The sequence below is a fragment of the Bison bison genome, unplaced genomic scaffold, assembly GCF_000754665.1.
Source record: "Bison bison bison isolate TAMUID 2011002044 unplaced genomic scaffold, Bison_UMD1.0 scf7180017864217, whole genome shotgun sequence".
Classification (NCBI taxonomy): domain Eukaryota; kingdom Metazoa; phylum Chordata; class Mammalia; order Artiodactyla; family Bovidae; genus Bison; species Bison bison.
In genome coordinates this window covers 618,502-632,591 of record NW_011494789.1, presented here as the reverse complement: position 1 = coordinate 632,591, position 14,090 = coordinate 618,502, and the positions used below count along the sequence as shown (strand labels likewise).

Below are 14,090 nucleotides of genomic sequence, written 5' to 3'. Positions count from 1 at the left end.
GCGACCCCATAGACAGCAGCCCACCAGGCTCCCCCGTCCCTGGGATTCTCCAGGCAAGAACACTGGAGTGGGTTGCCATTTCCTTCTCCAATGCATGAAAGTGAAAAGTGAAATTGAAGTCGCTCAGTCCTGTCCGACTCTTAGCGACCCCATGGACTGCAGCCCACCAGGCTCCTCCATCCATGGGATTTTCCAGGCAAGAGTACTGGAGTGGGGTGCCATTGCCTTCTCCGTTCATATCTATAGATAGTGTTATTACTAAAGAAAGAAACATCAGTAGTATATTGCATTATATTTTCCCATATTTCAAGATACTTTATTTATATATATATATGTGTGTGTGTGGATTTGAGAATGTGAATATGTATGGGGGATTTGTATGTATCTGAAAAGCCTATCATTAATCATGTAGCTTTAATTATGTGTCATGGTTTTGATTCTTTTTTTTTTTTTTGATTGGAGTAATTCTCTAGTATATTCTTCAGATGGGATGCTTGATTAATATTTAATCTCAATCTTTCCTTGTTATCCAAAATATCTTTTATAACCTTGTCAGATAAATTATATAGTAGATGCTTGAGCTTCAATCATTCTTCTTAGCAGTATAGCTATATCATTATATCATTTTTATTCTGTTGTTGCAAATGAAAAATTGGATGCTGATACCAATACTATTATTTTTATTACAGCAACTTCTGCCTGAAATGTTTGGAAGACTTTTCTCTATGGTTTTGTAATTCAGGGCTTTTCCCAGAACTTCTGCAAATGTGTGTCTATTCTCATTAGGATGAATAAGTCCTTTCAATATGCAACTCAGCTTTTCCTTTGGTTAAGAGAAATTTTTTAATACATAATCTTTGTCTTTGCTTTTAATTCTCTTTTTGGATCTCCAATTATTCATACTAAGTGTTTTAGATCTAACTTCCAAGTCCCTTTTATTTTCCCTCCTAATTTCTGCTTCTTAATCTTTTTGCTTATGGCATGATACTCCATGTCACTTTTAAGGAAAATCAGTGATGATTCTCTTCTTTAGATCATCCAGTGACATTTTGAAAAGTCATATTAACTCCCAGAGTTTATGTTTGTATCTGTATGTGTGATTGTATTAAAATATCCTTGAGTGCCAAGTTTTATCCTAGTTTTCTGTCTTCTTCAATAGCTCTAAATTGATGTGGAAATTTTATTTGTTGTTTTTTCTTTTTGCCCCATCCCCACTCTTACTTTTAGATTCTCTTACTGGTGGCATCATCATTTACTTATATATTTATTGGGATGGCTTGTTGGAACTCCATGGCTGGAGATGTTATACGATATACAAGTCCTGACACTCTGGACAGGGCCACTTCTCTGCCCCTGTAGTCAGCAGCAGACCTGCAGGCAGACTGTCTGACTTCTTACGAAGCATAGGAAGAGGTCTCTCACCCTTGCCTTCACCATGGTAAGAAGGATATGACCCAATGATCCAGCCCTTTATCAGCTTCAGAAGGAGCAGAGAGAATGGGGATCATCATGTGGAGCAATTTTGACCTTCCCTATGGAAGTCTTGAGTTCTCTGAAAGGCAAGCTTTCCCCAGGATCCACAGGCTTCACACACCACCCAAGACTCTGCTATGTCCTCCTCTAGCTGCTGCTGCTGCTACGTCACTTCAGTCATGTCTGACTCTGTGCGACCCCATGGACAGCAGCCCACCAGGCTCCTCTGTCCATGGAATTCTCTAGGCAAGAGTACTGGAGTGGGTTGCCATTTCCTTCTCCAATGTCCTCCTCCAGTCCAGGGGGCAAATCCTCACCTCTGCTCTCTTATTCACACTTGCCTGCCCTCTTCTGCCTGCTGGGCTGGCCCTACAGATCCTGGGTTTAGGGGTACAAGTATGTTGAATTGAGAGTAGAAACAAGTCTTACAGTCTTATGTCTACACAAAGTCAGCATTCAAATTAACAGAACTGTGCTTAGAAACACAGTGTGAATCTGTGTTCCCTATTAGCTGACTCCTGAAATCCCATCCTTAAGGATCCTTCCTTTTGGCTCAAAAATCTTCCCTTTAAAGTGCAAAGAAAAAAAAAGTGGAGGAAACCTTAGGCAAAACTTAATGCATATTAAAAATTTACATATTAGGATGAAAATGTTTGATCAACCCTTAGCTTGAGAACACAGGCATCAACAAGAAGTAAGGGCAAAACAGGTGCACCTTCAAGGTAGGGTAAGGAGGGGACAGGAAAGTGGTTTGAGTGTGATTATGAAGCACAGAAAAGTTTAGGAAAGAGTGTGATAAGGGCTGAGAATAAAGTTCATTTCCACTGTAATTTTGAGTAAACCCCCTTAAATCACTTTGAATGAAAACAGATTTAATCTATTTTTTCTCTTAAAAAATGTCTATGGTACAAAATCTTGAGAGCAGTATCAGATTTCCAACAATTCAGGACATAAACATTCTCACCTGTCTCGGGTGTTGCTAGTGTTGCCTTTAAAATATATTGCCAAGGCCATGCATTCTAACACAAGAGATGATTTCTGGTTTTGTGAGGAACAAGCATGTTGATGAAAGGTCCACAAGGAAGGGAAGGAGCAAAGAATTGAGGTGTGTGTGAAGAGCTTTCTGCTACCCACAATGAGCAGTGCTTCTGAAAAGCACTGGCAGTAAATAGTGGAATAGCAAAAAGAGTATTTCCAAGATTCCCTAAGGCTCTCATCTGCAAGCAAGTATCAGGAAAAATGAGTTGTCCATAGAATTCAATGAAGAGCATCAGAAAGTGTAAATACATAGTTAAGTGAATACTGACTGTTGAAACAACAGCAGTAATAATATCTTAAGTAAAAAATAATATCCATAAGTGAAGTACATGACAACAATGGCAAAAAGGGTGGAAGAGGAAGTAAAATGGGAATAAAAATAAGGTTTTTATGTAGTTTGGGAAGTGTACATTCAAAGTAGAATGTAATAAATCAAGTATGAGTAATCTTTGGAGTAACTGCTAAATTATGAAGCTGATACCGAAGATTAACAGGCCCAAACAGGAAGTAATTCAGCTTCACATTAATATGAGAATAAATAAACTGGTATATTCATGCAACAAAAGACTATCAAGCAAAAAAGCTAGTGAACCATGACTACATGCAACAAATGTTAAAAAAACATTTTGGCAAATGGAATTGGCTAAACTGAATATAAATATCAAGCTGCTATTTATTTTGGACTTGATGAAACAACAGTGAACATACTTTATTCTAAATAAATGACATGATTAGAAAATGATGCTAAGTAGAATTTTCAGTCTGTCTTTTGAACAATTCATCATTGGAGGGACCTGATTTTCAGAGTCAGCAACAAGTGACTTATTCTCCCTTCCCTGCACCCCACTTCCACCACACCAAACTATCGCTGGCACTTGCAGCCAATACCCGGGAAGAAATCAGGGGTGATTTGAAACTCCGAGCACTTTAACAAGCACTCCCAGAAGGTATTTCCTGGAATAATTGTTGTTTAGTCACTGACTCGTGTCTGACTCTTTGCGACACCATGGACTACAGCCCACCAGGCTCCTTTGTCCATGGATTTTCCTAGCAAGAAAACTGGAGTGGGTTGTCATTTCCTGCTCCAGGGGATCTTCCCAGCGCAAGGATAGAACCCTCATCTCCTGTTCGGCAGGTGGATTCTTTAGCACTGAGCCTCCCTGGGAAGCCCAATTGGAAGAATAGTCTTTAGTAAATGAAAAAGACTCTTCCTGTAATAACATTTGAGTAGTCTTTCACATAACAAAGAAACATTGTCAGCATTCTACATGTTTGCTGCTTTCAGCTCATCAGTCCTTCTCTAAATTGTGAGTAGGTTCATGTAGCCTCTCCTTGATATACCCTTACTCCAATTCAGAGGTCCAAGTTCTTCCCTCTCTGTTTTCCACAAAATCCTATTCTTGAATAAACTCATTCATACAACAGAAGAAATGTCCAGTTATAACTCAGTGTTTCCAACTCTCCAGGGACATGTGCAGAAAATGCATTATTAGCAAAAGAAATAAATCTCTAATGGATTTTTTATTATTCAGATATAATTCACATCTCATAAATTTCACCCTTTTAAAGTGTACAGTTCAGTGGGTTTTTTACAGTTATAAAACTATTCCCAGTATGTAACTGCAGAATCTATAACCCCCAAAGAAATCCTGTACGTATTAGTGGTCACTCCTCACTCCTACCTGCCCCCAGTCCCTGGTAAATCTAAACTGCTTTCTGTTTCTATGGATTTAACTATTCTGAACATTTCATATCGAAGAAGTCATACAATATGTAATCTTTTGTGTTTATCTTCTTTCATTTAGGTAATGTTTTCAAGGTTCATCCATATGGTCCCATGTATGAGTACTTCGTTACTTTTCATGGGCTAGCATTCCATTGTACACAACTTTTGTTTGTTCCTCAGTTGATAGACACTGGAGTTGTTTCCAATTTTTAATTCTTATGAATAACACTTCTCTGAAGACTCATGTACACTTTTTGTATGTGGATATATATTTTTTCAATTTCTTTGGGTATTTACCTGTGAGTGGGATTTCTGGGTCACTTGGTAACTGTGTTTAAAATTTTAGGAAACTGCCAGACTGTTTTTCCCCAGCAGCTGCACACTTTTACATTCTCATGAGCAATGCACAAGAGTTCCAATTTCTCCATATCCTCTATGAGACTTGTTACTGTCTGTCTTTATGATCATAGCCATCTTATTGGGTGTGAAACAGTGTGTGCGTGCTTAGTCGATTCAGTTGTGTCTGTGTCTTTGTGACCCTATGGACTGTAGCCCACCAGGCTCCTCTGTCCCCGGGATTCTCCATGCAAGAATATTGGAGTGGGTTACCAGCCCTCCTCCAGGGGATCTTCCCAACCAAGGGACAGAACCCGTGTCTCCTGCATTGCAGGTGGATTCTTCACTGCTGAGCCACCAGGGAAGGTCGTGAAATGATATCTTGTGGTTTTGACTTGCATTTAGTTGATGACTAGTTATTCTAAACATTTTTTGCTCATCATTTGTGTGTCTTCTTTTAAAAACTGTCTACCCAGAACCTTTGGTCATTTTTAAACTAGTTTACCTATTTTTTTATTGTTTAGTTATAGTTCTTTATATATTCTCTATAAAAGTCTCTTATCAGATACATGATTGGCAAATATTTTTCCTCATTTTGTGGGTTGTCTTTTTACTTTCTTGATAGTGTCCTTTGAATCACAGAAGTTTTAATTTTAATGAGGTCCAATTTATATATTTTCTTTGCTGCTTATGCTTTTGAGAAACTTTGATCTAACCCAAGGCTTTTGAAAAACCTTCTCTAAGAAATCATTGCCTAATCCAAGGTTACAAAGACTTACAGTTATGTTTCGCTCTAAGAATTTTATAATTTTAGCTACAAAGTTAGGTCTATCATCCATTTTGAGTTAATTTTTGTGTATGGTGTTAGGTACGGGTCCTACCTCACTTTTTAAACTTGGGGATATCCAGCTGGGCCAGCACCATTTGTCGAAGAGACTATTTTTTTTTTTCCCTCTACTGAATGGCCTTGGCACCAATGTTAAAAGTCAGTGGACCATAAATACATAGCTTTACTTCTTGACTGTTGATCTAGTCCACTAATCATTATGTATCTCTTAGCTCAGCTGGTAAAGAATCCGCCTGCAATGCGGGAGACCTGGATTCGATCCCTGGGTTGGGAAGATCCCCTGGAGAAGGGAAAGGCTACCCACTCCAATATTCTGGCCTGGAGAATTCCATGGGCTGTATAGTCTATGTGGTCGCAAAGAGTCGGACACGACTGAGTGACTTTCACTTTCACTGAAGCCAATACCACATAGTTTTGATTACTGTGGCCTTGTACTAAGTTTTGAAGTCATGAAGGATGAGACCTCCATCTTCATCCTTCCTCTCAAGATTGTTTTGGCTACTTGGAACCCTCTCATTTCTATGTGAATTCTGGAATCAACTTTTCAATTTCTGTAGAAAAGGCCATTTGGATTTGGATAGGAGTCTGTAGGTAAACTTGGGGAGCACTGCCGTCTTCAGTTCAGTTCAGTTCAGTCGCTCAGTTGTGTCTGACTCTTTGCGACCCCATGAACTGCGGCACACCAGGCCTCCCTCTCCATCACCAACTCCTGGAGTTCACCCAAACTCATGTCCATCGAGTCAGTGATGCCATCCAGCCATCTCATCCTCTGTCATCCCCTTCTCCTCCTGTCCCCAATCCCTCCCAGGATCAGGGTCTTTTCCAATGAGTCAACTCTTCGCATCAGGTGGCCAAAGTATTGGAGTTTCAGCTTTATCATCAGTCCTTCCAATGAACACCCACCCAAGACTGATCTCCTTTAGGACAGACTGGTTGGATCTCCCTGCAGTCCAAAGGACTCTCAAGAGTCTTCTCCAACACCACAGTTCAAAAGCATCAATTCTTCAATACTCAGCTTTCTTCACAGTCCAACTTTCGCATCCATACATGACCACTGGAAAAACCATAGCCTTGACTAGATGGACCTTTGTTGGCAAAGTAATGTCTCTGCTTTTGAATATGCTATCTAGGTTGGTCATAACTTTCCTTCCAAGGAGTAAGCGTCTTTTAATTTCATGGCTGCAATCATCATCTACAGTGATTTTGGAGCCTCCAAAAATAAAGTCTGCCACTGTTTCCCCATCTATTTCCCATGAAGTGATGGGACCAGATGCCATGATCTTCGTTTTCTCAATGTTGAGCTTTAAGCCAACTTTTTCACTCTTCACTTTCATTATGAGGCTTTAGTTCCTCTTCACTCTCTGCCATAAGGGTGGTGTCATCTGCATATCTGAGGTTATTGATATTTCTCCTGGCAATCTTGATTCCACCTTGTGCTTCTTCCAGCCCAGCATTTCTCATGATGTACTCTGCATATAAGTTAAATAAGCAGGGTGACAATATACAGCCTTGATGTACTCCTTTTCCTATTTGGAACCAGTCTGTTGTTCCATGTCCAGTTCTAACTGTTGCTTCCTGACCTGCATATAGGTTTCTCAAGAGGCAGGTCTATCTTTGTTCATGACTGCCATCTTAGCAACACGGAATCTTTTAATGCATGAACGCAGATATATTTCTATTTATGTAACTCTTGCATAATTCCTTCCAACAATATTTTATGGGTTTCATTGTACATGTCTTGTACTTCTTTTGTTAAAGTTACTTCAAAGTATTTGCTTCTTTTTAATGCTATTGTAAATAGAATTTGTATTTCATTCATTTTATCCTTGTATTAGTCATTGCTACTATAGAGAAATACAATAAATTCTTGTGTGTTGATCTTGTATCTTTGCCAAAACTATTTATTAGTTCTAATAGCTTTTTCCATGGAGATCATGTCCTTTACAAATACAGATAATTTTACTTCCTTTTTTATCTGGATATTTTTTGCTCTTTTCCTTGCCTAGTAGCCCTCATTCAAATCTGCACTACAGTTTTGAACAAAAATTCTAAGAGTGGACATCCTTGTCTCATTACTGATCTTAGGGAAAGACTTCCATTATTTCACCATAGCTGTGTGGGTTTGCAGATGCCTTTTTTACACATGAGGAAGTTCCTTTCATTCCTAGTTTGTTCAGTGTTTTTACTATGAAAGCATACTGGATTTTTTTCAAATGCTTTTTCTGTGTCTATTGAGGTGATCGTGTGTTTTTTGTCCTTAGCTCTATTAACATAGTGAATTACATTGATTTTTATCTGTTGTGCCAACCTTAAATTCCTGGAAGAAATCTTACTTGGTCATGGCATATAATAATTTTTATATATTATTACATTAGACTTGCTAATACTTTGCTGAGCATTTTTGCATTTACATTCATATTCCTGAAATTTTATAAACTCTTTGTGTCTTTCTACATAAATTTCTTCTAAATGAGATAAATTCTTAGGGAGAGTATAGGAAAGACTAATACATGTCACATAAGTCAAGGGAATTTTAATATCTAAACTCTAGTTTCTCCATGCAGATCTCAGTAGGTAATTTCCATGAATTATTTATTACCCAATTATCATATATGGAGTTCCATTTCCACATACAGTCCTTCAGTGGATTTCTTTTCCCACTCAGATAATTGGCCTACTAAAGTTTATTCACATGACTATATTGATTTGAACTGTACTCTCCCCTAGGAAAAGACAGGAAGATATATCTTTAGTTTGTTTTGTTTTGATATTTGAGGTTTGCTATTTTGGCTGTTTTTTTTTTTTTTTAATGCTCACAACCCAAAATGAATAGAATATCAATTATACAAAATCTTTAGAGAAATAAAAAGTAGCAAAAATGCTAGGGTACCTTACTTGGTATTTTAAAGTTCTCATACTTTGGGATTATAAGTCCTATCAGTGTCAAAACTACACAAAACACTAGAAATTCAAAGATTTACACTTAAAGTAGGATTATACTGAAATTATTTTATAGTAACTGGGAAAACTTAACCTGATTGGTCATTACTAATACAATCATTGAAGAATGGAAAGAATGTAGGGGCTGTTAATCAGAAGTCACTTTCAAAGCATTTTTCAAAATTCACTAGGGAAAACAATAATAATAACTAACTAGATTAGTTAATCATTAAACACTATCTTATTGTTTATATTTTGTATTATATCACAAGTGCTTTGAGGGCAGGTACAGTATGTGTTTTGCTATGAGGCATTCAAAATGTCCAGTGAAATACAAGCACATACTAGGAACCACCAAACATTTCAGAATGGATAAATCCACGAGCCAAAATAGCTAACAAGAAATACTGAGGTCACACTCTATGTAGGGCTTTCTATGTTGCTTCTTTTACTTAATGTCAATGTTGTACATGGAAATAAATATAGTTTTCTATTGTCTTTAATAGCTATATACTTTTACGTTAAACAGAATCTTAATGATTTTGAGAATTATGTATGTTAAGGACATTTTATTATCTTGTGTTACAGAATTTTAATTATTCTTTTGTATTACAAAATTTTGACCACTTTATTGTTTTTGGTCCCTTAACCTTATTTATATTTTTCTTTATAGATGTTATTAAATCTCATGCTGTAATTTTAAACTTTTTAATTTAATAATTCCTGATTTTTTAAAACATGTTTGGAATGACTTTTCTCCTCTACAAGATTGTAAAAATACCTCCACACAAAAAAATAAGTACTAGATATCTCATCATAGTGTGGGACAACTTTCCGGAGAAATTAATAGTTCCTTATTAACCAATCTGGTGGTCTATTTTACTATGTTAGCGAAGTGAAGTTCTACCTTCTTGCCAAATCCGAACACAAAACTGTAGTCTTATTCTCAGTAACTGATTTTGAGAGTGGTAGAAGAACAGAAGCCATCCGAAGATAAAGTTATCCAAAACATGAAAAGTTTTATTAGCCTTTGATCAAGATACATACCTCTAGGTACAGATGAAATGAATATTTATAATTTTATTAGATTCAATTGCCTCAGGCTATAAACTTCATTGCTGAGTTTCAACTTTAATTTTTATGGCCTGAGAGAGATGCATTTGAATATATTATCCTTGAATAAAAACATTAACACCTTCAATTCCATGCTACTGTTCTCTATATATTAAATCACAGGAAAATAAAAATTCATATAACAAAACCTGTTCTACTTTTTAATTAAAATGAACCTTTTCATATAATACAGTTTAGTAATTAAGTTGATTTCCGTAATCTATTGTCTATTTCTTTATAGATCAGACATTTGAACCTAATTTGCCTTTAAAATATTCCTTTGTCAATTTCATACCTACTGATGGCAACTTTCTACTTGGGGACATGAGCATCTCTGAACATGCCTCATTTCTCCTGTTGGATGCTGTAGTCACTGAGGGCATGGAATTGTGTGTGATGTGTTTGTTTTGACCATATCTGTTCTTTGGGCTGGGAAAAAGAGTACACACAGACTTCTCTACAGCGGCGGAGGGATCAGATCTAGGTGCAGACAGGACAATTATTCCACCCACAGCTTGTACCCACTTGACAGAAATGCAGCTATGAGGCTTGCACATCCTTTGAAAGTGAAAGTGTTAGTTGCTCAGTTGTGTCTGACTCTGTGACTCCAAGACTATAGCCAGGCTCCTCTGTCCATGGAATTCTCCAGGCAAGAATACTGGAGTGGGTAGGCATTCCTTTCTGCAGGGGATTTTCCCGACCCAGGGATCCAACTGAGGTTTCCCACGATGCAGGCAGAGTCTTTACCAGCTGAGCTGCCAGTGAAGCCCCTTGCAAACATTTTAGGTGATCGATTACTTACTTTTCTCAAACCAAGGATCAATAGGGCCAGAGAGTAGAGCTCAAAATCAGATAAAAAGGGAGCAAATTGTTCTCCATTTGAATATTAAAAATAATTATGTTAGGCTGACAACCAAAGAGAGGGTTTTATCTCCCTGTTCTCTAAAACTCAAGGTGGTCTTTGAGCTTTTAGGAATTTCATAATCTCTATTTAAACATATATTATCATTCTCATGGGCAAAAGTTGAGAGAGCAGTTATTCTTTTGAATTGTTTTTCCAATTCTTTTTTTTGGGGGGGGTTGTTTTTGTTTGCTTTCCCATTCTTTTAAAATTATGTCACTATTTAAACAGAATAAAAAATCTACTAATATCATGAAAACAAAGATGTCAGAAGTGCCTGGTAAACATCCAAATGACACATTAGAGAGTGGAATACTCACCTCTACAATAGGCTATGATAGGTATAAACATCTCCCAGCATTCAATGGGAAACAAATATTTTCATTTTCATTTCTGTGTTAATTACAGCACCACTATCCCACATGTGGGGAGTGTGAAGAACAATGAACCACAGGAAAAGATATCCAGCACAAGCTGCCTGTCTATCAAATACATTATCAAGGCCAGACAGATTCTATAGCCACCTTTAAGGGATGACTACAGTGCAGGACCATCACCACTTCAGCATAAAGTTGTTGTTCACCATACCAAGCTAAAACTATATTCTTACCCTTCTTCAATGGCTTAATCAGCCATTTTAACAGCTGGGCTTTTTAACAGTTAGGCTGTAGTATCTAAAACTTACACTTTTGTTATTACCATTTACAAGAGCACCCTTGGAAAGCACTAGGATTCATAACATTTCCTCTGTCTGAAAAATTAGAAGTCATCGTTTTATTGTCCATCTGTTTGAAAGATGTGATAGTTTTAATAGTTACTATGCTTCTCAACATATTTGGAACATCCATTCATGTGCCTTCTCTAACATTCTCAAGTTTGTGATATACTATATATACATGTAGCGTAGAAGAAATGACCAAAAGAATCAATGCATAAATGACTGAACACCTAGTAAGTTTCCATCGATTATTTAGGACAAAACAAAATTATATGAATAACAAGTACTAGAGAAGGAATAATAAATGTGCCATGGAGAATTTCCCCTAGATAACATTTAAATATCAATAAATAATATAGTTTATAAATAATCAAAAAGAAAAGAAATACCTTTCAGTATTTGTTTTTATTTCAATGTAATTCTCAGTGAAAAGGGGGAAAAAAGGCATCAGGGTTTTGACATTTAAATAGTAAAGTATGCTTTTACTTTGGCAGTTTTATGGAGAATAACTAGCAGCCATAAAGGACAAGACGTCTGTGGGATATTTAGGGTGTGATTTTCCAAGAGGAGCTGAGAGTAAGGAAAACATTTCACCTCAGCCCACAGGCAAGGCAGGGCCCAGGCCACAGCTCTAATCTTATTTGTTTGCTAAGAGTAGCTTTTTCTTAAGGCTAAGTCTAGATTTATCATTAAAATGATTTCTGCATTTGACCCCTGATTACTAAAGAGTTTGTGAACTTGCTATCTGCTTTGATTTTGTCTTTCCTGAATTGTTAGAAAAATGCAAAGTTTCATTATGCTTGATTGCTAAGTGAGAGGGTAAGTGTGGAGGCAGTTTTCAAGGAACGCTCCTGTTTAACTCACAAGCAGCACTTAGTCGTGATTATATGTGCACTCAGACAAGAGTGCAAGCTTCTACCTTGATTGTCACTCACTGGGAAATCATGAATATGTCAAGGAGCTTCTTTCAGCATGATGAATGCTTCCCATATTTGCAACTTAACACTTCTGATCTCAATCATAGGGTGGTAGGGGGAGAGGGGCCCTCTTTCTTCCACTTACCTAAAACTGTCCCCAACATAAGGGACTTGACAGCATTGAATTCTGTCCCTGAAGACAGGATGACTTGTCTCCTTGCATTCTGGTTAACCTATTAAATGTTCCACAAGATGTAAACATCAAAATGGCAAGCAATTTTGATAAAAGGATGGGAATCAAAGGAAAACCAAGAAAAATGATAAAAATAATCCATATGTTCAAGCTATCATAAAGGTTAAAAGAGAAAAGTATTTTATAAACAACTTCTATAGCACCTCAAATTCCACTCCACTCCATCCTTTTCCCCTACATTTGTCTTCATGATTTAAGTATCATAATTGGTACAGTGCTCAAAAGAGATGCAAGAGCTACTTTGAACCTCAAAGTTTTTACTTATTTAGAGGAAATTTATAACATGAGCAGAAAAAAATGTATTATTCATACAGATTCAATATAAAAGATTACTCTTCAAAACCCAGCGACAATGCATAATTTAAAGACTCCACTGTTTTTCAAAATGTAGTTCCACTTTAAGCAATATCTTGCTTTTTATTGTGTGTTTAAATTTCAGTAGCATTTGTTCTTTTGTAATCCAATGGGAATAGGTTCCCATTGGAATATCTCCAGTAGTCCCTATGAAAAACTAGGCAATATTTCCCAATCAAATGAAGTGAAACCAGTGAGGAAAGTGTGGTGTTTTAAATGGTCAAATATTAATAAAACCTTTTGACAGTCTCTTGATAAACTAACATTGCTAAATGAAATAAAACACCTTGACTACATTTCCTATCCTAGACTTATGGAAGGACAGTGCCGAATGTGTATTTCTTTTATTAGGATTTATCGAATTTTGGCTTTAAGTTATACGTTCTGAGCATCATGATTTTGATTACTGTTGCTGTTGTTGAATTTACGACCTTACCTCTATAAACATCACTGCTGCTTCTCTGTTAATCCTCACGTGGTGAAGCTGCCCATCAGCCAAGTTTTTAAAACCAAAGTTAAAAACATCAGGTTCTCGGTGTCTGTCTAGTTTATACCTGATCTGCAAACTTCCTAAAGAAGAGAAAAATGACATTTTAACTAAAATAGAATTTTATAAAAACTGGCAATGCAGGTCCTAACACACATTAAAAAAAATTAATACAGTTTGAATCTATGGAGCCTTTACTTGAGTGCATACAGTCACTTTTCCCAGACTAGCAATTATTTACGTGCTGTTCTGGGGCCAAATTCAGAATCCAATTACACAGTCTTAAAAGTCAAGACCAAGCAGTCTTTTTCCAAGTTCTTCCATTTTCCTGAACCAGAGGAAAAAGTCCAAGTTAAGCATATGAAAACACCAAGTGAGGCTTGAAGTTAATTATTCATGTGGTATTCGTATTATTAAATGGTAAAACCTCAAGCAATTTTGTATTAACTTTCAGTTTCTACAAGCATAACTTCTTTTAATATGACTTACTTTAATGCATTTTAATGTATCACTGACATTTACATTATTTTTTTGCACAACCAGAAATATTTTCTAATGTTTCTACCATAATCAAGAAATAGCAAAAAGAGAAAAGTGAGTGATTTGCTACAATATTCAAATTGCCCAATCGACACACTGCTCTTCTTCACAGATGCACTCTCCACCCGTCCCTACCGTATCACCTATAATAGATTCTATTAGTCAGTGATTGTAGAAATCTTTTCCAGAAGTTTCTCCCTTTATTCTCCATGAGAAAGGGTTAAAGCTTAGTTTTGTTCTCTAATGGGAGAGTGTTAGTTCTGCACGTTTCCTGGTGACCATGGGTTAGGGAACACTCATTCTACTTTTCTTTACACGTGGATAGGGCATGGGGGCTTCCCAGGTGGTACAAGTGGTAAAGAACCCGCGTGCCAGCGCAGGAGAAATGACAGACTCTCGTTTGATCCCTGGGTTGGGAAAATCCTCTGGAGGAGGGCATGGCAACCC

The 14,090-nt window shown here is 36.9% G+C and overlaps 1 protein-coding gene across 1 annotated transcript in view; it reads right to left on the bottom strand.

Annotated features, from left to right (window-relative positions):
• LOC104992524 (contactin-associated protein-like 3) overlaps window positions 1-14,090 on the bottom strand; it is a 232,716-nt gene that overhangs the window by 10,886 nt on the left and 207,740 nt on the right. Inside the window, exons 20-21 of the mRNA XM_010845436.1 lie at window positions 13,053-13,186; window positions 12,155-12,242 (exon numbers count right to left, since the gene is read on the bottom strand). Coding sequence (XP_010843738.1) covers window positions 12,155-12,242; window positions 13,053-13,186 — 222 coding nt within the window. The remainder of the gene's footprint in view (window positions 1-12,154; window positions 12,243-13,052; window positions 13,187-14,090) is intronic.